The following is a 25,500-nucleotide window of genomic DNA, read 5'->3' on the forward strand; positions in this document are numbered from 1 at the left end:
GTTGTATGACGGCCGGTGGGCGGGAAGTGGTTAAAACGCATTTTTTTTTTAACACAAAGTTGTCCATTTATACAATATTTCTACCACATAACATGTACATACCAAAAATGACACCCCAAAATAGATTCTCCTGCTCCTCCTGAGTACGGCGATACCACATGTGTGAGACTTCCACAGCCTGGCCACATACAGAGGCCGAGTACAGCTGAGCATGGCTCGATATGGCGGGAGTATGGCGGGGGCATGGCGGGAGTATGGCGGGGGCATGGCGGGAGTATGGCGGGGGCATGGCGGGAGTATGGCGGGGGCATGGCGGGAGTATGGCGGGGGCATGGCGGGAGTATGGCGGGGGCATGGCGGGGGCATGGCGGGGGTATGGCGGGGGCATGGCGGGGGTATGGCGGGGGCATGGCGGGAGTATGGCGGGAGTATGGCGGGGGCATGGCGGGAGTATGGCGGGGGCATGGCGGGAGTATGGCGGGGGCATGGCGGGAGTATGGCGGGGGCATGGCAGGGTATGGCGGGGGCATGGCAGGGTATGGCGGAGGCATGGCAGGGTATGGCGGGGGCATGGCAGGGTATGGCGGGGGCATGGCAGAGTATTGCACAGCATTGCAGAGTATGGTGGGGGCATTGCAGAGTATGGTGGGGGCATTGCAGAGTATGGCGGGGGCATTGCAGAGTACTGCACAGCATTGCAGAGTATTGTGGGGGTATTGCAGAGTATTGTGGGGGTATTGCAGAGTATTGTGGGGGTATTGCAGAGTATTGTGGGGGTATTGCAGAGTATTGTGGGGGTATTGCAGAGTATTGTGGGGGTATTGCAGAGTACTGCACAGCATTGCAGAGTATTGTGGGGGTATTGCAGAGTATTGCACAGCATTGCAGAGTATTGTGGGGGTGTTGCAGAGTATTGTGGGGGTGTTGCAGAGTATTGCTCAGCATTGCAGTGTAGTGGGGATGGCTGAGCATGGATGGATGGATGCCTCTGTGCAGCGCTGTGGGCACTACACATACAGCCCACAGCGCTGCAGACATCCATCCATCCCCCTCCCCGCTCACGGGGAGGAGAGGGGGAGGAGAGGGGGAGGAGAGGAACCGGCGTCATCAGATGACGCCGGTCTGTTTACATGTGATCGCGCCGTCATTTGACGGCGCGATCACATGGTAAACGGCTGCGATCAGCGGCCATTTACCGGGATCCGTGATGCGCCGGGTCCTCCGGACCCGGCGGTCACGGATGTGTTCGGGTGCGCGCCCCAGGGGGCGCGCGAGAGGGGAATTCTGGGAGGACGTCATAGTACGTCCACCCAGAGTTATCCAACCGCCCTGCAGCCGTCATTCGGCTATGGGCCAGTTGGTAAGTGGTTAAAGGATGACATGTTGGGTAACTATTTACTTGACGTAACATCTTTTATATTTTACAAAAAAAAACTTGGGTTATACACTGTATTTTTTGCATTAAAATTCATGAAAAAGTGTGGGAAAAATAAAAAAAAAAAGAGCTGTGCAAATAAAGCTTGACATAAAAATAGCAACAGCCTTATTATTCTCTAGTGGTCTGAAAAGTTAAAATTTATGATAGAATATTATATATCTCTCTATCTCTATCTATATTAGATAGATATAATATATTCTAATATAATATATTCTAATATATATTCTAATTTGAGGGGTGGTGGGTCTGAGTAATTTTCTAGCAAAAAAAAAAAAAATACAGATTTTTACATTTCGGAGAGAAAATGTTAGAATTGGCCTGGGCGAGTAATGGTTAACTTACCCAGCCTGCACCTTTTCTTTTGTCAGTGATTCTATCATCTTCGTTCCCAGGTCATAAATAGTCTCCATCTCTGTTGTTTTCAAGGTCAGTTTACCTACTTTGGCTCCCTTAAAAATAAATAGAGAAAATGGTAGTAACATCCACATCTAAGAAATCTTTTTTTCATTTTACAGAGGGCAACAGAATTGCACAAATATATGCCAATATGCAGCTAAAACAATATGGCTATAAAATAAATTAAAGACCTGTAAACCCAATTTAGATGCAATATTTACAGATTTATAACAGCTCTTAGAACTTAGAACTGAAATAACGCATTGATGTATTGTGAAACAAACTTTCTTCCAGCAACTAACCCCTTCACGTGTATGCGCAGCCAAACTTTGCGTGGGGCAAGACCAAGCATAGTTGTATCTTTGCAGAATGGGAGGACCAGCCAACCTGAATATTTCTGCTTTACAGGAAAAGATCAAACTCGCTGGCTGTCTATTTTTGGCAAGATCGTGTGACCAAGATTTTGACAGGCAGCCAGCACTGAAGGAAGTCTCAAGTTCCAATTTTCGCCATGAAAATTAAGAATTTCTGCCCTTCAATTTTCTTTTTATTTATCCATCCTGACAAGCTAACGATTTAGGCTGCCATTTAAAGTGGAAAAATTACTAGCAGGAATGCTTTTATTTCATGAAGAGAATCTGTGCATCTGTTCTGCAGTAAAGGCTGCTAGCAAGTTTCTATAGATTGCATATCTCATGAGCCATGCATGCTCCAGCCAGTGTACAATTTTGGCATTCCTCAAGCGCTGGGATAATTTACTTCCAGTGTGCGAATTACAACATTTCTAAGCCAACCATTTAAAAGTTAAGTTCACCTTTTTTGTTTCTTCTAAATTCCAGCTCTCCTATGCACCAATATAGCATTCATGTACTGCTCATTCATATGTGCAAAAATATCAAAGCTTTCCATAAAATCTACAGACATGTACCTTACGTTTTGAATCAGATGTAGGACAGTATCTATTGCTTCTGTCTTACGTCCTTACAGACTAGAGGTCATGACACAGGAAGGAGTTGACCAGCTGACCTCATTAGCATACACCCAGCGTCATCCACCCTCTTACCTACCCACCCATTCCCAGCTTCACTTTTTTTAAATGAAATGCAATCAATCAGTGATCACCCTTCTCACTAAATACACAAGAAAAAGATTGCATGGTGTATGGCCATCTTTATACAAGTACATAGAAGGGAGTGGACAGAAACACTCAGCTGTCAAGCCTCGTTCACATCTCTGCATAGCGGAAACTCGCATTCCCACATGCGTTTATTTTTTTGCAAGGTGGGGAGGCGTTTGAGCATTTTCACTCATCACACATAGGGCAGCCCATCCACCTGAATGTGCTTCCCCTTCATGCACCAAATGCCCAAAGAAGCTTCAGAACTTTTTTATAGAGCGGAACTTGATGCGTTTTTTACTGCAGTGCATTTCTGAAATGCAAGAAAACACACAGATGTGAATGGAGCCAAATTGGTGAGATAACACAAGAACAATTTCACTTTCAGGCCCCATTCACATCTAGCATAGTGGGAGTGAACGTTTTGTGTCATTTTTCCTGTGACACGCATAGGGCAGCCTGCTGAATTAAATGGGTTGTGCTATATGTGGCTTATGAGACATGTTGGCGTTTTGTGGGTTGCGTGTTTTTTTACTGTGCGTTTTCAGGATTTGCCGATCGTTTTTTCACATAGCAAAATGTGTTTGCTGTGCTGTTACCAATTAATGGCACTTAAAGCACAACTTGCAATTTTAGGTGTATAAAAGGTGGCCATACATAATACATTGTACAATCTCCTTTAGATTTACCAAATTTATATAACAGGAGGAAACACCTATCTAGCCAATCACTCTGTATCCAATCAGGCAGGCCCTTGCACTACATAATTGATGGCAGATCTAAAAGGAGATTGTACAATCAGATTGTATAGTGTATGGCCACCTTTATACACCTAAAATTACTAGTTGCACTTTCAGTGCCATTAATAGGTAACAGCACATCAAACACAGAAGCAAACACACATTTTGCTATGTGAAAAAACGAATGGCAAATGCATCAAAACACACAGTAAAAAACATGCAACCCACAAAACAACAACATGTCCCACAAGCCACATATAGCACAGCCCATTTAAATCAGCAGGCTGCCCTATGCGTGTTACAGGAAAAACGAGCCACAAAATGTTCGCTCCCACTATGTTAGATGTGAATGGGGCCTGAAAAACCAAGTTAGACTTACCGGTAACTTGTTTTCCAGAAGTCTTTCAGGACAGCACCTGAGAGATAGCGACTCCACCCACCGGAAACAGGAAACACCTTCTTCCTCCAAACTTTAAAGGGAGGCGCCTCCCTACCATACCTCAGTTGTAGTAGAGAAGACCTCCGGCCCCGGCTGGAACACATAAACACATACGTTAGTCACAGCATAGTATATACAATACAATAGGGCGGGATGTTGCTGTCCTGAAAGACTTCTGGAAAACAAGTTACCGGTAAGTCTAACTTGGTTTTTCCCAAGGCGTCTTTCAGGACAGCACCTGAGAGGATAACAGAGACTTACCCCCTTAGGGCGGGACAACAGCTTGCAGGACCTTTCTGCCAAACGCCTGATCATTAGCAGATGTGAGGTCCAGCCTGTAATGTTTCACGAATGTGTGAAAACTTGACCAAGTTGCCGCCTTGCAGATTTGTTCAGGGGTGGCACCAGCTCTCTCTGCCCAAGTGGCCGCTAATGCTCTTGTTGAGTGTGCAGAAATTCCTGCAGGAGGAGACACGCCTGCATGCGAATAAGCCTCTGAAATGGCTAGCTTCAGCCACCTTGCTAAAGAGATTTTAGAAGCCTGGCAACCTTTCCTGTTGCCTGAAAATAACACAAACAGAGAATCTGAACGTCTAAAGAGCTTTGTCCTTTCCAGGTAACATAACAAAACTCTTCTAACATCCAACATGTGAAAACAAGTCTCCTTCTCCCCTACTGGGTTGGGGCAGAAGGTCGGAAGTACAATGTCCTGAACACGATTTTGTACTGAAGCTACCTTTGGTAAGAATTTCTGATCTGTTCTAAGTATAACCCTATCTGGGAAGATAGATAAATAGGGTTCCTTAACTGATAAAGCATTAAGCTCACTGATCCTTCGTGCAGAGACCATGGCAATCAGAAACACAGACTTAAAAGTGAGATATCTAAGTGGCGCTTCTTCCAAAGGTTCAAAGGGACTCCTTGTTAGAGCCTGGAGGACTATCGACAGATCCCATTTGGGAAACAACCTAAGTGGTGCTGGTCTGGATCTCGTAAGGGATCTAAAAAATCTGGTTACCAATGGATCTGAGGCCACAGATCTTTCTAGGAACACTGCTAGCGCAGCCACCTGTACCTTCAAGGTACTAACTGCTAGTCCCTTGTCAGCACCAACCTGTAAAAATTCCAGAATGGTAACGAGACTCCCTGGGTCCTGGTCAGATGAATTACACCACGTATTGTAAACCTTCCAGACCTTGGAATAGATATTTCTAGTCACCCTTTTCCTACTGGATAATAGCGTAGAGATTAACCGGTTGGAAAAACCTTTGCTCCTTAAGAGCTGCTCTTCAGATACCAAGCAGTGAGCGCCAAAGTGGCTACCTCTGGGTGATTTACCGGTCCCTGAAATAGTAAATCGTGCCTGAGGGGCAGATGCCAATAAGGCCTGACCGCCATTTTCAGAACGGTTGAAAACCAAGCCCTTCTTGGCCAAAAGGGCGTGATTAGGACAACCGGTACCGTTTCCCTTTGAATTTTTCTTAATACTAAGGGAATTAACTGAAATGGGGGGAAAGCGTAGCAGAGATGGAATCTCCATGGATACGCCAAGGCATCTGTTCCTAGTGACCCGTCGTGATTGCTTAGGGAAAAAAATTGCGGAACCAAGGCATTCTCCTTTGAGGCGAACAGGTCCACCTCTGGCAGCCCCCACTTCTCGACAATCATGGCGAAAACCTCTGGGTTCAGCGACCATTCTGCTTCCCGAATGGGGTTTCTGCTCAGGAAATCCGCCACTCCGTTCAGGGATCCCTTTAGATGGACTGCTGATAACGACAGCAAGTGTCCTTCTGCCCAACGGAGAATGCTCATGGCTAGTACTTGCAGCGATTTGCTCCTGCCTGTTTATGTAAGCCACTGCCGTGGCATTGTCTGTTAGTATTTGAACATGCTGGGCCTGAAGCCCCTGAGCAAATGACTTCAGAGCCAAGTCGATCGCCTTGAGCTCTCTCCAGTTTGAGGACTTGGTCGCCTCTTTCCTGGACCAGTTTCCCTGAGTGAAACCTTTTTCTAGGTGGGCTCCCCAACCCCAGGAACTGGCATCGGTTGTCAGCCTTTTTTCGATTGGAAAGGCCCAGACCAACCCCTCCGATAGGATATCCTGCCTTTTCCACCACCATAGTGACCTCTTCACTTGGGTTGGAACTCTTACCTCTGAGTCTAGGGATTCTAAATTGTGATCCCAAGATCTCAGAAGAAAAGCCTGCAGATGTCTGAAGTGTAGTCTTGCCCACTGAACAGCTGGCATTGACGAAGTCAGAACCCCCAGGGCTGACATGACCAATCTTACCGTCAGCTGCTGGTTGGTCTGCAAAAAAGACACTGTATCCTGGATTTTTCCTTTCTTCTCTGAAGGAAGAAAAATTTTTTGGCTTACCGAATTTATTATATACCCTAGAAACCGAATCTCCTGAGATGGTTCCAGGGAAGATTTTTGGAGATTTAGGATCCAACCTAGAGACTCCAAATGGCTGCATGCTCTGCTTAAATTGCTCCTCAGCTCCTCTCTTGAGGGGGCGAAAAATAGCAGATCGTCTAAGTAAGGAATTACTGCGATTCCCTGAAGACGCAGCGGAGCTAGGGCCTCTGCCATTACTTTGGTAAAAATTCGGGGTGCGGATGATAGCCCGAAGGGTAGGGCTCTGAATTGCAGATGCTGAATTCTGCCTTCCAACCTTACCGCCAACCTGAGAAACCCCTGGGACTGGGATGAGATTGGAATATGCAGGTATGCATCTTTTAAATCCACTGACGCCATGAAACAACCTGGAGTCAGAATATTTCTGGCGGTGAAAATTGAGTCCATCCTGAACCTTCTGTATTTGATGGCTCTGTTTAGTGGCTTTAAATTTAGAATTAAACGAAATCTTCCTGTTGGTTTTTTTACCAGGAAGACATGTGAATAGAAGCCCTCGTGCCATTCCTCTGGTGGCACTGGGATTACTACACCCTGTTGCATTAGTTCCTCCAGAGAGGATTTCATGGCCAGGGCCCTCATTGGATCTCGAGGAGCATTTGTTACCAGAAACCTTCTTGGGGGGCTTCTGGCGAACTCGAGAGTATAACCCTGCGAGAGAGTGGTCAGAATAAACTGATTTGTAGTTATCACTGACCACTGCGGAAGAAACTCTCGTAATCTTCCGCCGACCCGCAGAGATGAGTCATTGTGAGTTTTCGGCCTGTGAAGGAGGACGGAAGAGAATTCCACCTTTGCCCTTCGCCTTTTGCGCAGACCAATTTTCCCTCCTGCCCTGAAACTTACTTTCCTGCTGTTGCTGCTGAGTTTTTTGAGGTCGAAAAAGACGTTTTGGGATCTGCTTTTTCTTTTTGACCGGAAAAGACTTCTTCTTATCGGCAGTTCTGTCTAGGATATTATCTAGATCTGGGCCAAAAAGAAGGTCACCTGAAAAGGGGATACCACAAAGCTTACTCTTTGAAGCTGTATCACCTGGCCAGGTTTTTAGCCATAAAGCTCTTCTCGCAGCATTTGCTAAAGCTGCAGACCTAGCTGACATCTTGATAGCTTCAGCCGAAGCATCAGCAATATAAGCAACCGCAGAAATCAGGGTAGGAAAGGAATCTAAGATCTCCTGCTTGGGGGAATCTGCCACTATATGAGATCTAAGTTGGTTCACCCAGTATTCCAGATTCCTGGCTACACAGGTTGTGGCCATTGCTGGTTTTAAATTGCTCATGATTGATTGCCATGATCTTTTGAGCAAAAGATCCATGCGTTTGTCCATTGGATCCCTTAGAACACCCGTGTCTTCAAAAGACAGGCCTGTGGATCTTGAGACCTGTGAAAAGGCCGCATCCAACCTGGGCACCTTATTCCACACCGCAGAAGGGTCCTCCTCAAAAGGGAAGCGCCTTTTGTGGGCTCTGGAAAAAAAGGGCTTTTTCTCTGGATCTTGCCATTCTTTAGTAATGGCGTCCGAAATGACCGAATGAACTGGAAATGTTCGCCCCTTAGGCTCATTTAACCCTGCATACATGCGGTCATGAAGAGATAACTCCTTCTTTTCCTCACTTAAGCCAAGTGTAACATGGATAGCCTTAAGGAGTCCGTCTACCTCCTCTAGGGAAAGCTTAAATTTGGAAGGAGCCACCTCCGCTTCCTCACCCTCCTCCTCCGAATCCTTAACGGAAGGAGTAGGGGACTGCTCTTCCCTGATAGGGGGGCCTTCAGGTAAAACTTCTACCATGGGGAAAGAAATAGAACCCTGGGAAGCCTCAGAAGTGGATGGCTGACTAGCAGCTGGATTAACTAAAGAGTCACGAAAAGTCTGAATCGTGGCGTATAGCTCCTTCTTTACAGAGGCAACCAGATCATCACAAACCGAAGCCGATTCCTCCTTAACTAAAGAAGTGATGCATGTACTGCATAAGACTTTTTTCCAATTTTCTCCCATTTTGGCCCTGCAAGAAGGACATCTCTTTTTTGGGTCAGAGCTTTTAGCCTGTGAGAGAAAAAACAAAAAAGGGAAAAAAACCAGGGGACCTTTTAGTGAGACCCGGTCTCAGCTACACAAGAATCACCCACAGGTGCACTAAGAAGAAACCAGTCAGCCTCCAGTGCCCAGACAGGCCCCTTGCCACTAGGGGGTAAGAAAAAAGAAAATAGACCAAACCCAGGAAAAGGAAGAAAGGCAGACTTAAACTGCTGCTCCTACCTGAGCTTTACTGGCGCCTGTGCCTGTCCCCACCGCTGCAGACGCTGAGTCCTCCATCTCTGGTGTGCAGCTCTCCACCTGTGGCTTCATATGCCGCTTCCGGACTCCCATAGTGCATCTGCACCGGACCGGAAGCGGAAGTAGACGCCAGTTCCTGTCCTCCCTCCTCCCCTCTCGCATCCACGCCGGAAATGACGCTTCTGCTGACCCAGTGACCCGCCTTGTCACTTCCGCCGCGCCTGCCGGCCAAAAAAACATGGCGGCGGCGCACGCGCACCGCCGCTCCTATGACCGCGCGGATCACCGGGTCTACGGCTCTCCCCGAGCACCAGGAGGGGAAGAGGAGCCCGATTGCTACCGCTGCCAAGGCTTGGGTAGGCCGGGAGGACAGCGGGTCTCCAAAAAGGAGGAAAAAATGAAAAAGAAGCCCTGTCTCCCAGGCATCTGAGAGACCTTGACTCCCCTTCAAAAACATGTTCCCTCCGGGCCGGAGGAAACACAAAAACTGAGGTATGGTAGGGAGGCGCCTCCCTTTAAAGTTTGGAGGAAGAAGGTGTTTCCTGTTTCCGGTGGGTGGAGTCGCTATCTCTCAGGTGCTGTCCTGAAAGACGCCTTGGGAAAATGAAATTGGTGCGTTAACACAAGAACAATCAGGCTCCATTCACATCTGTGCATTTCCTTGCATTTCAGAAATGTGCTGCACCAAAAATCGCAGTAAAAAAAAAAAAAAAAAAACAACGCACCAAGCTCCACTTAAAAAAAAATAAAAAATAAAAGTTCTGAAGCTTCTTTGGGGTGATTGCTGCGTGTACGGGAGCACATTCAGGTGGATGAGCTGCCCTATGTGTGATGAGTGAAAATGCTACAAAACACCTCCCAAAAAAAAAAAAAAAACCCATGTGGGAATGCGAGTTCCTGCTATGCAGAGATGTGAACGGGGCTTGACAGCTGAGTGTTTGGCCACTCCCTTCTATGAACTTGTATAAAGATAGCCATACAGATTGTATATTGTGTATTTAGTGAGAAGGGTGATCACTGATTTATTGCATTTCATTAAAAAAACATGCAGCTGGAAATGGGAGGGTGGATGATGCAGGGTGTGTGCTAATGAGGTTAGCTGGTCAACCCTTTCCTGTGTCATGACCTCTAGTCTGTAAGGACGCAAGACAGAAGCAATAGATACATGTCTGTAGATTTTATGGAAAGCTTTGATATTTTTGCAAAAAAAAAAAAAAAAGTACATGAATGCTATATTGGTGCATAGGGGAGGGGAGCTGGAATTTATAAAAAAAAAAAAAAAAAAAAAAAAAAAAAAAAAGGGTGAACTTAGCCTTTAAGCTTTGCTCAAAGGAAAACTGGGCAAAGATATCAGGAGCAACAAGGGAGTTTGCTGACATCACTTCACTGGATAGATAGGGAGGTAGGTGCAGAGGACTTTAGGTTTACAAATATTTTACAAATAATAAGAAGACAATACAATCTGAAATAAAAATCAACTCACGGTTCCTGTTGCAGGTCTGTCGATCTGAACTTCCACCACCTCCCCTTCAATTATTTCAGTTTCCTCTCTAGAAAAACAGTATAGGTTTGTATGAAGCATAGTGCCAATTTTGTTACCTACATAAAATTATCAAATTATGACGAGATCTCCTACAAGATATTTTATTCTAAATAATCTCAATTGAAATCATGCTTGATGTTATTTAACTGCAAGACAAAATTCTAATTACCGTATTTATCGGCGTATAACACGCACCCCAAGTTTAGGAGAGAATTTTAAGGAAAAAAAATTTTTAGGAGGGAAGTTTAAGGAAAAAAAAAACTTACATTAAAATGCCCATCAATGCAGCCTTATCTGTCCATCTGCAGCCTTTTCAGTGTCAGTGCAGCTTTGTCAGTGCAGCCTTGTCAGTGCAGCTTTGCCCCAGTGCAGCCTTGTCAGTGCAGCTTTGCCCCAGTGCAGCCTTGTCAGTGCAGCTTTGCCCCAGTGCAGCCTTGTCAGTGCAGCTTTGCCCCAGTGCAGCCTTGTCAGTGCAGCTTTGCCCCAGTGCAGCCTTGTCAGTGAAGCTTTGCCCCAGTGCAGCCTTGCCTCAGTGCAGCCTTGCCCCAGTGCAGCTTCGTTAGTGCAGGTCTGCCCCAGTCCAGCCATGTCAGTGCAGCTTTGTGCACTCGGTGTAGATTCAAAAAATGGCGCCGAGACTGCAGGGAGCCGAGATACACATACCCGAGTGTTCTCGGCGCCGCTCACAGTCACGCCCAGTCCCGCCCTATGATGGACATAACACAGGTCCAGGGGCGGGACTGGGCGTGACGGCGGCGCCGGAAAAAGCCGAGAACACTCGAGTATGTGTATCTCGGCTCCCTGCAGTCTCGGCGCCATTTTTGAATTTACCCACGGCTGTGTATGTCGGCGGCGACCGCGGCAATTGCCGCGATCGCTCCGATGACACAGAAATCGGCGGGGATCGGCCTATAACACGCACCCACGATTTTCCCCTGATTTTCAGGGGAAAAAAGTGCGTGTTATAGGCCGATAAATACGGTACTCTTCTCTGCACCACACCAATGGCCTATAGATTATTCGTTTCCCAGAATCCTCTAGTTCTTGCACATGTAGAAATCCCTCTCACCAGTGTCAAGATCGCTAAAAGTTATTTTACCAATCTCTATATAATCACTCTACTTTAAAGGCTCATCAGAGTCATGAACATCACAGAGTCACAGCACTGTCCAGCGGTCTGTGTCCATGAAGGGCAGCAGCACTGATGGAAGCATCCGAGGCCAGCCAGCAGTGAAGAACCATGGGGGATGGATGCAGAAAGAGCGATCGGTGCTGTAGGGACCAGCGTGGAACGCAGGACCTGGAAGTGACATCAAAAGGGGCGCATTTCAGAGCATGCCCACTGGCTCCTTCTTCATGGCAGGAGCCAAAGGGTATGCTTCAAAACACGACGCACCCCTTTTGACGTCACTTTCGGGGTCCTGCATTCCACGCACTGATTGCTCTACCTGCTTCCATCCTCCATGGTTCTACACTGCTGGCTGGGCGGCCTTGGATTCTTCCATCAGCGCTGCCGCCTGACACAGACGCCTTACATAGACATGCTGGGGCTCAGTGACCTTTATGACTCGGATGAGCCTTTACACCTACTGTTTTCAGTAAGTGCTTTTATTTCCTTGAGGCAATAAAATACCTGTAACCACTACACATAGAAGAGCCTTCTGCAGTTCCTTTTTGTTTCTACTAGAGAGCTCCTTCCCTCTCCTTGAAGTGCGTATTTCAGGACTACCTGTCTCCCCCCAGTATGCTCCAGTGCTAACTAGTTCATTCCGCCAGAGAGCCCTGTTTTTACTTGTCAGGTATGCTGTATGTAGCCTAAGCTACATACAGTTTATACCGCACATCCAGCTACTTTACATGTTAGTGAGGGACATAGTTCATTTGGGTCAGCTTGTAAAGTGTAGCAAAAGCTGGAGTTCAGCTTAAAAATGTTCACTATACTTAAAAGCAGAGTTCCACCTGCACTGGCAAGGAATGGGTTAACACTAGGGGTGATCAAAGGGTTAAGTGTTCCCTAGGGAGGTGCTTTCTAACTGTTAAGGGGACAAACTGACTGGGAAGAGGGAGAGAGAAACAGTTGATCTCTCTCTCTCTCCTCCCCAGTCAGAACAGGGATCTGCCTTGTTTACATAGGCAGATCTTCGTTCTGCCTCTGTGAGGAGCAATCGCGGGTGGCCAGCGGACATACGCTTAGGCTCCTGAGCCGCGCGTGTCCTGTATCCATTACGTGAAAAGACATACAGGTATGTTTCATGCAATAGATCTGCCCTGCCGCAGTATATGTGCGGTGGGCGGTCTTTAACCGCTTGCCGACCAGCCGCCGCAGTTTTACTGCGGCAGAGAGGCACAGCTGGGTGAAAGGACGTTAACGTACGTCGCTTCGACTTTTGGCCACTAGGGGCGCGGGCTCGCCCACAGGCAGTGCGAGTGCCCTGCGGGCGCAACGGCCGCCGGGGACACGCGATCGCTCGTGACAGATCGAAAACCAGGATCTGTGTGTGTAAACACACAGATCCTGGTTCTTTCAGGGGAGTAGAGACAGATAGTGTGTTCATACTAAGTATGAACACCGATCTTTCTCCTCCTAGACAGTCCCACCCCCCCACAGTTAGAACACACCTAGGGAATAGTTAACCCTTGAGCGCCCCCTAGTGTTAACCCCTTCCCTGCCAGTGACATTTATACAGTAATCAGTGCATTTTTATAGCACTGATTGATGCATAAGTGTCAATGGTCCCAAAAATGTGTCAAAAGTGTCCAATTTGTCCGCCGCAATATCGCAGTCCTAATAAAAATTGCAGATCGCCGCCATTACTAGTAAAAAGAAAAATAATAAAAATGCCATAAATCTATCCCCTATTTTGAAGACGCTATAACTTTTGCACAAACCAATCAATATAGGCTTATTGCGATATCTTTTACAAATAATATGTAGAAGAATACATATCGGCCTAAACGGAGGAAAAAAAAATTTGTTTTGATAAAAAATGTGGGATATTTATTATAGCAAAAAGTAAAAGATAGTGTTTTTTTCAAAAGTGACGCTCTTTTTTTGTCTATAGCGCAAAAAATAAAAACAAACAAATACCACCAAAAGAAAGCGCTATTTGTGGGGGAAGAAAAATCGACATCAATTTTGTTTGGGTACAGCATCGCACAACCGCGCAATTGTCAGTTAATGCGACGCAGTGCCGTATTGCAAAAAAAAAATGGCCTGGTCATTGAGCAGCCAAATCTTCTGGAGCTGAAGTGCCGGAAGGATTTACCCACTTCCTGAACAGGTCATTTGTTGCGATACGGCACTGCGTCGCTTTAACTGACAATTGCGCGGTCGTGCGATGCTGTATCCAAACAATTTAGGTCTCCCCCCCCCCCACACACACAAATAGAGCTTTCTTTTGGTGGGATTTGATCACCTCTGCGGTTTTTAATTTTTTGCGCTATAGACAAAAAAAAAAAAAAAAAACAAACACCCACACACTTTCTGCTATAAAACATTTACAAAAAGAAAAAAAAAAAAAAAATATTCATCAGTTTAGGCCAATATGAATTCTGCTACACATTTTTGATTGGCTCTTCCACTGGGCAATGGGAGCGCACGCATCCACAAAAGCGAGTTTACGAGCCGACCTACAGCGATTCGCGGGATCGTGACAACCTGCTGCTGTACAATGTCGACGGCTGGTCGTTAAGCGGACCTTCAGCCATTTTTTCAACTTTCCATCTATTAAATCTTCTGCCCTTGTTTTAACTTTGGTAAAACATTTTTTTTTCTGCCAGAATATAGCTTATAGAGCACCCTTCCGGTTTCTTTTCTGGCCCAGGCTTATGACATCATGCACAGCTCTCTCTCTTGTGATAGTTTGCCAGGAAGGGAGGGCGATGAGTCTTAAGAGGGCTAATGAAAGCTGCAGAGCTGGAGGTGTGCCTCTGGATGTCTGTGTAAATCCAGAAAGTAAACAGGCAGCAGCTTCAGCTGCCCACAGTTAAAATGGCTGCAGCCAGACTCAGTGGAGGGAAATTTCTGCAGCATATTTGGCAAGTACAGAATCACAGTATATATATAAAATAATATGCAAAGCGGTAGGAGGGAAGCTTCAGAATGGCAAAGATGTTTTTATTACAAATTATGTGAGCAGACTGCAGTTCCTCTTTAAAGCGACTGTAAAGTCTCTTTAAAAAAAAAAAAAAAATATATATATAACAAACATGTTATACTTACCTCCTCTGTGCAGGGGTTTTGCACAGAGCAGCCTGGATTCTTCTCTTCTCTGGTCCCTCTTTGCTGCTCCTGACCCCTTCCTTCTATCGAGTGTCCCCACAGCAAGCAGCTTGCTATGAGGGCACCCAAGCCGAGCTGCAGCTCTGTGTGTCCATTCAGACACGGAGCTGCCGCTCGGCACCACCCCCGCTTTCTCCTGATTGGCTAAGTGACTGACTTTATTGACAGCAGCCGAAGCCAATGGCGCTGCTGTGTCTCAGCCAAATCAGGAGGGAAAGTCCCGGACGGCCGAGGGACTCATGACATCGCTGGACAGAGATGGGGCTCAGGTAATTAGGGGGGCTGATGCACACAGAAGGCTTTTTATCTTCATGCATAGAATGTTTTAAGATAAAAAACCTTCTGCCTCTACAAGTCTTTTAAAGCGTTTGTTACTCTAGCACTTCATATTCCTGATATGTGCCATTTTCTCTTTGTTTGCTTCCTTTGTGTAAAATCCCTGGTATTCCTGTTAGTCCCTCTGCTTTGCAATGAAAAACTGACCACACTAAGCAGGAGAACACACAGTGGTCATTTCTCTAGCTGTGCTGGGAACTCAAGTGTTCTCTCCTCCAATGATCAGACTTTTCCTGACATGACCAGACTGCACAGCCATTCACTGGGAATTTCAGTGTGTGGCTGCTTCTCCTCCCCCCAGCTCTTATGCAGCGGAGAACAGAGGGAATGTGACCACAAAAAAGTATCTAGAATTATTTTTATAGCTAAACAAACATGTTTTGCCTTTCGTTTATATTTTAAACCGAATGGGTTGTTTTACAAGGTGATCTTTTACAATCAATCACTTCAAATCTACACCTGAAACGTTTTTTTTTTTTTTTGGATAGAATGGGGAAATGTTAGAACCTGTCAGATTTTTCTGCTATCCAGAGCTCCATTAGGAAGATTTCGCCTCACTTCCTGCCTGAGGAACAACCTTTTTACTAGACGAAGCAGCCTACGACATAAGTAAAACCTAACAGGAGCTTTAGTTCTCTCCCCCCCCCGATCTAAAACTAAATAAAAAAAATAAACCTTTTGGCTTTGGATACACTTTAATAAAAGTTAAGGGGGAAACTAACGGTTCTGGGAATAACTTTGTATGTCTCATATAAATGTTATTTGCTATAGCGATTTTTTTTTAATACAGGGGTTTCCCAGTTCACTATAGTTTAACTAAAAACACCACAGCAAAAGAAGCTTGCTTTGCAGCTCCCCTTGTCTCAGTTAGCTGGATTTAAGACTGTTAGTCATGTTATTTTATATTTACCTGACAAACAGAAGAGAAGGATTGGGGCTGCTCTGTGCAAAACAACTGCACAGAGCAGTTGTTTTGCACTTTTTTTTTCCCTTTAGAAGACAAAAATTATATTTCCCAGCAATTATGAAATAGGCTCCAGTGTATTATAGGTGAGCTGTGTGCTGCTTGATTAAAGTGGATGTAATTTTTTTTTTTTTTATGACTCTACATTTTAATGTAGAGTATAAGATTTCCTATCATTTAAGCCCAGTCTTGCCACAAAGAGTTAATCCAGCTCTGAGCAATCCTCTTATTGTTCAGTGAGATAAAACTTGAAAAACAGAGAAAAAAACTTTGTCAAATCCTCCCCCTTGCTGTGAGTGACAGGTGATTTACATATCTCGTGCACTAGCCTAAGACACAGGGATTATTTTTTAATTCCCTCCCCCACTCCTTTCTTCAGCAGCACTGCAAGGATTGGCTGTTCCACACCTGTCACGTGGTGACTTTCCTGTCTTTTCACTGGATGTTAGAGATCATTCAGCAGAAGTTCAGTGTAAGAAATACACAGGAGAAAATTAATATTGACAGGGGAGTGTAGAGGTGGGCGGGGAGTCTACTGACATCACAACTCCACCCACCGAGCTCCAGACAACAGACCCACCCACAGAATCTGCAGTTTTTTGGGTCTCATAACAGACAGGGGGGAGACATTTAACAGGTAAAAATACATGCAGGAGGCATGTATATCCTTATAGATAACCCCTATGGCAGTAGTTTAGAAAGGATGACATTGGGTTTACATCCACTTTAAGTAACGTGCAAAGTATGAAAACACAGTGAAATTAGACTAACTTACAATGTAACCTGAACACAAGCAAGTTATATTGAATATAGCCTACTTACTTTATTCTGACACCAATAGACCTCCGGAAAGACTGTGTCAAAGCCTCTGTCTTGCTCATTTCTAAAGAAAAGATTTCACTGCCAGCAATGGCTGTAAACGGTGTATCTGAGCCTAAGGCCTGAGCCATACCTGAAACACAATTAGAGGCAAATTCATTATCTTATACACAAGCTAATTACAGGCCCAAGGATATAGAGAGAACCAACACTGCCCATTTAAAGCACAGAGTACATTTAGTTTAAAAAAAAAAAAAAAAAAGGGGGGGGGGGGTTCATTAAAACTATTTACCTCAATAATCACAGGAAGACATGAAATTTATTTTAAGTGCATCAAACAATTTTGCAATTCTAGATATTACCATATAAAAAAAGTAGCAGTGACATCATCACTGTGCTTCACATAGCCTGTGCATAGAGCAGAGCTGTGGAAGGGACTCAAGTAGGTCCACCCACCACAGGCTGCCGGAGAAAACTACAAGACCAGTTACCCTGCACAAGGAGAGCGAGCAACAGCGACTGGTTTTGATCACAGGAAGCTCCTATACATTTCACTTTGGATTACGGCATAGATCAGGAAGAAATTCACAAAGCACACCAAAAGTCAAGCAAGAATACAAATGCCTCTTTAATTCAGACCACATCTGCTTATCCCGGAGTTCAACTTAAAGGATAAAGTTCACGTTTAAAAAAAAAAAAAAAAAAAAAATATATATATGAATTTTAATAGGTAAAAAACCCACAATCAGCAGATTTCAGGTGCCATGCAGGGCTCCTGCTGTGTCAGTGTAAGCTGTCTGCTTTTAATAGAGGCAGAATCAATGAACTACCTGGATCACTCACCAGCACCCTGGTAGTTCATTGAGACCTACAAGTCTTAAAACGCAAAGGCAAAAAAGGTAGTTGTAGGTCTCCCATTCACAGAACGCTGTGAATGAAAGACACATCCAGGTGGGATGAGCCCTGCACACCTGCGGTTTTTAGAGAAAAAGCGGGGGGGGGGGGGGGGTCAGCGACAAAGTCACAGCATGTTTCGTAAGTTCAAAAGTTTTTCAGGTGCAGTGAAAAAATAAGGGAAACAAACAGTATGCCATATGAATAAGAGAAAAAGAATGTCAGCGCTCTGCCAGACCGTACTGGAAAAAGATCTCTGATAAAGTGCACAAATTCCCCAAACAGATGAAAAGCCTGAGATTTAATTGAGGGACGTGATATTTAAGAGCATACCAAATAGTCATAAGAAGGTCATGTAAGAGTAGTATTCAATCTGTCTGCCTGAGCATTTGATGGAGTTTTCCATATTGTTTCACTATACCCGAAAAAGTGGAGCACTTTTGAACCAATGAAACGCGTTGTGTACTTGCCAATGAAATACTCTTTGCTTAACTGATATACAGTGCATTGAAAAAATATTCATAACCCCTTGAAATTTTCCACATTTTGTCATGTTACAACCAAAAACGTAAATGTATTTTATTGGGATTTTATGTGATAGACCAACACAAAGTGGCACATAATTGTGAAGTGGAAGGAAAATAAATGGTTTAAATTTTTTTTACAAATAAATATGTGAAAAGTTTGGCGTGCATTTGTATTAAGCCCCAGTCAGGCCTGGGCTCAGACCTTCTTTCTCGGAGCAGGCCGCTTAGCTGTCGGTTAATTGCCAAGCTCTGATCTTTCCACAGTGACTCAACTGGTGATGATATCCTGCTCGTCAGTCCTGCTGGTTACTTAAGCTGTTCAGTCCAGATCCTTTCTGCCTTCGCCAACATATCAAGAGACACTCTTCTGTATTCCTGTTAAGACTTGCTTGGCTGACGTCCCTTCTGGTTCCGGATCCTACTTGCTGTTCCACTACACAGATTCTCCGGTTTCCTGATCTCCTGGTCTGTTCTGAAGTACGCTGATCCCTGGCTTCGCGACATCCTGGCTTGTCTGATTATCCGTTCCAGTTACCGAACTCTGGCTATATTTTGACCACGTTTGCTCTGTTTACCTTTTACCATTATTATTATACAGTGTGCTTTTTACTGCACTTCTGTCTCAGTCCGATTCATAGTTCCTGACAGCCCACCTAAGTCAACACTTTGTAGAAACAACTGTCTTTTTGGGTACGTCTCTACCAGCTTTGCACATCTAGGAGTGAAATTTTTGCCCATTCTTTGCAAAATAGCTCAAGCTTTGTCAGATTGGATGGAGAGCGTCTAAATAGCAATTTTCAAGTCTTGCCACAGATGCTACATTGGATTTAGGTCTGGACTTTGACTGGGCCATTCTAACACATGAATATGCTTTGATCTAAACCATTCCATTGCAGTTCTGGCTGTATGTTTGGGGTCGTTGTCCTGCTGGAAGTTGAACCTCCGCCCCAGTCTCAAGTCTTTTGCAGACTAACAGGTTTTCTTCCAAGATGATCGCCCTGTATTTGGCTTCATCCATCAACTCTGACCAGATTCCCTGCTGATGAAAAGCATCCCCATAACATGATGCTGCCACCACCATGTTTCACGGTGGGGATGGTGTATTCAGGGTGATGTGCAGTTAGTTTTCCGTCACATACAGCATTTAGCTTTTAGGCCAAAAAATTCAATTTTGGTGTCATCTGACCAGAGCACCTTCTTCCACATGTTTGCCGTGTCCCCCACATGGCTTCTCGCAAACTGGAAACGGTTCTTGCCACTCTTCAATAAAGGCCAGATTTGTGGAGTGCACGACTAATAATTGTCCTGTGTACAGATTCTCCCACCTGAGCTGTGAATCTCTGCAGCTTTCCAGTATCGATAATGGATTGAACAGTGCTCCGTGAGATGTTCAAAGCTTGGGATATTTTTTTTACAACCTAACCCTGCTTTAAACTTCTCCACAACTTTATCCCTAACCTGTCTGGTGTGTTCCTTGGCCTTCATGATGCTGTTTGTTCACTAAGGTTCTCTAACAAACCTTGAGGGCTTCACAGAACAGCTGCATTTATACTGAGATTAAAATTACACAGAAGGTGGACTCTATTTACTAATTAGGTGACTTCTGAAGGCAATTGGTTCCACTAGATTTTAGTTAGGGATATCAAAGTAAAGGGGGCTGAACACAAACGCACGCCACACTTATCAGATAATTATTTGTAAAACATTTTGAAAGCAATTAATCATTTTCCTTCCACCTCCCAATTATGTGTCACTTTGTGTTGATCTATCACATAAAATCCCAATAAAATACATTTACATTTTTGGTTGTAACATGACAAAATGTGGAAAATTTAAAGAGGCATGAATACTTTTTCATGGCACTGCATGTATACTCATATTATACTATAGGGTGTGGGCAAGGATGGCAAACTGTAATAACTAATATTTTATTTAAAAAAATGTTATATTGTATGTACCAATGGTGGCCAGGATGTTATGCATTTTATGGATCCTATGATCAACTTTTAGATGAATTTAAATAAAAGCAGAAGTAGTTAAATGATAACACAGACAGACATCACTAAAATGGCAGACCGTGGTCTAGATCCAGACGGAGTCACAGTCCCATCCGGACTGCCGCGGTCACACAGCTTCTTTCCCTCAGCCTCCTTTGCTGCCATTGTCAGAGCACAGCAGAGAGCAAGAGGCTGGGCAGTTCTAGACAGATGGCAGGAGGCACAGCAGCACTGGACAGAGTGGGAGTGGAAGCTGCCGGAGTTACCTTTTCATATTAAGCGGATTATCGGTTACAAGGAGCTCCCTGCATCCTAGCAACCAACTGACTGCTTGTTAACTTCACCTCCATCCATTGCTGCTGTGCCTCCCACTCTCGATCCTGGATAACCATGTAAGGTAGGCGAGTGAAGGGGGGGTTGAGGACATGGCTGGGAGGGATGATGCGAGCGGGGGAACTGTGATGTGAAGTGGGGGACTGAGGACACTGATGTAGGATTGCTAATTTGAAATAAGAGAAGGGGGGCTGTAACGTGAAGGATCTCATTTATCGCACAACTATGTGATTCAGGCCTTTACCGGAAGAAAAAAAATAAAAAATAAAAAATTACTGATCGGACCTCTGTGAATTTTAATTCAAATACCCCAGTAATAGTAGATGTTTCCTGATAGACGAGGGCACCTTAACACGTCCCATTTATCTTTGGTCTTTTACCCTTTGTATTGTAAGGGATGCGGGTGTCAAAATGGTGCAACTCCAGCAACCTGCACTTATAAGCATAAAAGTACAGAGATGAGAACTGTACCAAAAGCAAGTTGTATAAAAACTTTCCATTCCTTTTTTTTTTATTTTTTTAACCATTTTAAAAAGGTAATAGGATCCCAACTCTCCCATGCCCTGTATCAAGATTTAAAGGGCTACAACATTAATGTCACTTTCAGAATATAGAAAAACTTCCAGTACTACAAAAACAAAAGACAACGACTCTGTCCTTTACACAAATTGTCTTAAGCTAAATTGCAGGCGTACTTTTGAGGCAAAATGCCATAAATAGAAATTCTGTAATCTAATTCTGTAATCTAACAATCAGGTGACAGTTATATTCAGAAAACATTTCATAAATAATAAATACCCATAGCAATAGCGGTTTTTCCTGTGCCAGGTTGTCCAGCTATTAATACTGCTCGTCCTGCTATTTTCCCTTCTTTGATCATCTCCAATATAACACCAGCGGCTCTCCGAGCTGCCAGCTGCCCCACCATGCCTTGTGATACCTGCAGAGACAATGAGCTTATGAACCACATTCTGCTACAGATTAAACACAAAACCAAAGCTAAAAATTGTACACATAGGCTATTATCATTTAACTGTAATTTGCAGGTCATCTCTACTATGGAGAAGTTATGTAAAACAGTGTTATAAGAGCCCTTTCACAACATCCAAGCACATTACCATGCAGCTGCTGGTGTGCGCGGTTAACCCTTTTTGTTTTTGTAAGTTTCTTACAATGTTCATAAAATACTCATTCATCATTATGCAGTGCACTGTGAACTGAATTAATAGGACATAAGGCAAAATTGCCTTGTCTATGCATTAAGACCATATGGTGTGAATGGCCCGTACAAATTGGAAGCCGCAAATTATAATTAATTACTCATCCAAACATTTCCTTTTGTAGGTTTGGCTAGTGCGCATTGCTGAAACTCTAAAATATATAAAAATTAAAGATAGCTCTTTTTGAGATAAACAAACAGTCCATAGGGCAGATGCTAGTTACATGGCTGCCATGCTGATGCTTTAGTATTTCTTACCACTACCACCTAAGCAAACATACAGGTAAAAATTTGCAATCTTACTTTACATTTCCTGATTTGTGTACTTGCTCTTGGTGAAAGCCAGAAGGTTAGAAAAACAGCCAGCAAAATCCACTTTTAGAAGTTCAACAATGGCATCCATTTAAAAAAGGTTTACTCTGAAGTGAACGTACAAGCTTTACCCCACAGTTGCTTATACTACCTATCCGTTTTTACCCAGGGTAGTGAAGTAGTTCTGCCCTTTTCACACAGCTGTCCAATCAGGTCCGTCTGTCAGTTTTTCACGTGGATCTGATCGGTCACTGCCTTGTCCTCTATGGAGCGGCGGCTGTCAGCGGACACACGTCTGTTGACACTAGCCACCATGCAATCCGATCCGCTAAAAACAGACAAATGGTGGTCCTATTTTCCATCCGTCCAGCGGATTGGATAGAAAACAAACTGTTCATTTCCATCTGATTGCCCCATAAAAGGAGAGGGGGACAGAATCAGCTCTGCACAGCGGAGCTGAGCGGACACGGACCTGTCATCCGCCTGCTTAACGGGGTTCAGCGAAGAGATCCCCCGCTGAGCAAGCGGATTCTGCATAGCAGAGGCACCTGTGTGAAAGGGGCCTATAGACTCAATGGGGAAGATTTACTAAAACTTGTACACACAGAACCTGGTGCAAGTGTACATAGTAACCAATCAGCTTTGGAGGTTTGAGGCTGGGTTCACACTGGTGCGACACGACAGCCATCCTACTTTGGATCCGACTTTGCCCTGTGACATGAAGCCGGCATGTGTCCGACTTGGATCCCCGCCAATGCCCGGCACTGTTTGGTATGAATCTTCAGGGGGAACTCTGCGCCAAATTTTGAATAAAAAACCGGCATGTGTTCCCCCTCCAAGAGCATACCAGGCCCTTGGGTAAGGGGCACTCCCTACGCCGAAAAAACGGCATAGGGGTCCCCCCAAATCCATACCAGACCCTTATCCGAGCACGCAGCCCGGCTGGACAGGAATGGGGGTGGGGACGAGCGAGCGCCCCCCCCCCCCCCCCGAACCGTACCAGGCCGCATGCCCTCAACATGGGCGGTTGGTGCCTTGGGGGAGAGCACCTTGTCCCCATGTTGATGAGGACAAGGGCCTCTTCCCGACAACCCTGGCCGTTGGTTGTCGGGGTCTGCGGGCGGAGGGCTTATCGGAATCTGGAAGTCCCCTTAAATAAGGGGGCCCCCAGATCCCGGCCCCCCACCCTATGTGAATGAGTATGGGGTACATGGTACCCCTACCCATTCACCTAGGGAAAAGTGTCAATAAAAAAAAAAACACACTACACAGGTTTCAAGATTAATTTATTGGGCAGCTCCGGTATCTTCTTCCGACTTCGGGGGGGGGAGGGGGTGTCTTCTTTCGACTTCTCCCGGTGTTCCGCCTCTTCTCCCGGGCCCCGCCGCTATCTTCTTCCAGCTCTATTGCCAGCGAGGGGCCCGGTCTGCTGCCGCTGTCTTGTCGCCGCTGTCTCGCCGCTTCTTCTCTTCATCTCTTCTTCCGATGTTGACACGATGCTCTCTCCGGCTAGAATGCTCTCTGTGCGCTCTGCTCTGACTTATATAGGCGGTGACCCCGCCCCCTTATGCCGTCACAGTCCCTGGGCATGCTGGGACTGACGGCATAAGGGGGCGTGGTCATTGGGTGATGACCACGCCCCCTAAAACGTCACAGTCCCAGCATACCCAGGGACTGTGACGGCATAAGGGGGCGGGGTCACCGCCTATATAAGTCAAAGCGGAGCGCCCAGAGTGCATTCCAGCCCCAGGGAGCGTCGTGTCAACATCAGGAGAAGAGGGCAGAAGATTGAAGACCGGGCACCGGGCTCCTCCGCTTTAGTAAAAGAGCAGAAAATAGCGGAGGAGCCCGGCAGAAGATCCGGAGAGCGCGGAGAAGAACCGGAGGGACCCCCGAAGAGAAGAAGGCAGCAGACCGGGCTCCTCTGCTATAGCAAAAGAGCGGCAAAAGAGCAGAAGATAGCAGAGGAGCCCGGCAGAAGACCCGGAGAGCACGGAGAAGAACCGGAGAGACCCCCGAAGTCGGAAGAAGACCCCCGGAGCTGTCTAATAAATTACTTTAAAAATCTGTGTAGTTTTTTTTTTTGTAATTGACACTTTTTCCCTAGGTGAATGGGTAGGGGTACGATGTACCCCATACTCATTCACATAGGGTGGGGGGCCGGGATCTGGGGGCCCCCTTATTAAAGGGGGGCTCCCAGATTCCGATAAGCCTCTCGCCCGCAGACCCCGACAACCAACGGCCAGGGCTGTCGGGAAGAGGCCCTTGTCCTCATCAACATGGGGACAAGGTGCTTTGGGGTGGGGGGGCCCGCAGAGCGCCCCTCTCCCCCAAGGCACCAATCCCCCCCATGTTGAGGGCATGCGGCTTGGTACGGTTCAGGGGGGGGGGGGGGGGGGGGCGCTTGCTCGTCCCCACCCCCATTACTGTCCAGCCGGGCTGCGTGCTCGGATAAGGGTCTGGTATGGATTGGGGGGGACCCCCACGCCGTTTTTTTCGGCGTAGGGGGTTCCCCTTAAGGTCCATACCAGACCTAAGGGCCTGGTATGCTCTTGGGGGGGAACCCATGCCGGTTTTTTATTTAAAATTTGGCGCGGAGTTCCTCCTCAAGATCATCTGAGCACAAGTCGCTTGCCAAAGTCGGATCATGCAAGACGGCGATCCGACTTTGATCCGACTTCAATGATAGTCAATAGGCTGAAGTAGGATCAAAGTCGGATCAAAGTAGTACAGGGAGCATTTCTAAAGTCGGAACGACTTGTGTCGGACCAGTTAGGACGGCTCCCATAGGGAGACATTGGATTTCACACGTCATGCGACATGAGCTCCCAATGTCGGAGCGTTTGTCGGACCAGTGTGAACCCAGCCTTATTGTCAAAGGTTAATTGCATAAGCTGAAGTCAGATGCTGATTGGTTACTATGCACACCTGCGCCAGATTTAGTAAATCTCCCCCAATGCTTCCAGAAAAGTAGAATCCATAGGCAGGGTTGATGCTTAGCAATGGCAGCGCTGAGAACTAGAACTGTCACAAGGGGATGGAGACAGACCTGTGCAAGCTTATATCATGACCTGGAGCTTAATCACTTGTCTACCAAGGTAGATTTATAAATAGCAAACTGTTGCATTTTACTGCATAAGAGTGCATGTCAAGCAGAAATCCCATTCTGTCCTGTGTGGCTGGTTCTCATCTATGCACTGCAGCTTAGTGTGTTTTGGAAAATAAATGCCCAAGGGCCCATTTATATGTACACACGTATGGTGCCATAAGCACAGTAATGCACACGGAATGGTGTGAATTTACTGTATGCTTCATGAGAAAGATAAAAAAAAAAAGGTATTATGACACACATTGTTTGTCATAAGAAGGCTTCACTATGTTAAACACTTAAAATATTATACATTCCCTTTTAAAGAGCCACTCTATAATCAGTATCCATTTAACGGTCACTGC

The 25,500-nt window shown here is 45.6% G+C and overlaps 1 protein-coding gene across 3 annotated transcripts in view; it reads right to left on the reverse strand.

The window, feature by feature from the left end:
• The window catches only part of RUVBL2 (RuvB like AAA ATPase 2), a 63,066-nt gene that overhangs the window by 10,371 nt on the left and 27,195 nt on the right, over positions 1–25,500 (reverse strand). For all 3 annotated transcript variants that reach the window (XM_073602829.1, XM_073602830.1, XM_073602828.1), the window contains exons 4-7: positions 21,315–21,456; positions 16,769–16,898; positions 10,305–10,371; positions 1,781–1,887 (exon numbers count right to left, since the gene is read on the reverse strand). In XM_073602829.1, coding sequence (XP_073458930.1) covers positions 1,781–1,887; positions 10,305–10,371; positions 16,769–16,898; positions 21,315–21,444 — 434 coding nt within the window. In that variant the 5' untranslated portion in view covers positions 21,445–21,456. The remainder of the gene's footprint in view (positions 1–1,780; positions 1,888–10,304; positions 10,372–16,768; positions 16,899–21,314; positions 21,457–25,500) is intronic.

The sequence above is a fragment of the Aquarana catesbeiana genome, linkage group LG10 (assembly GCF_042186555.1).
Source record: "Aquarana catesbeiana isolate 2022-GZ linkage group LG10, ASM4218655v1, whole genome shotgun sequence".
Taxonomy (NCBI): Eukaryota; Metazoa; Chordata; class Amphibia; order Anura; family Ranidae; genus Aquarana; species Aquarana catesbeiana.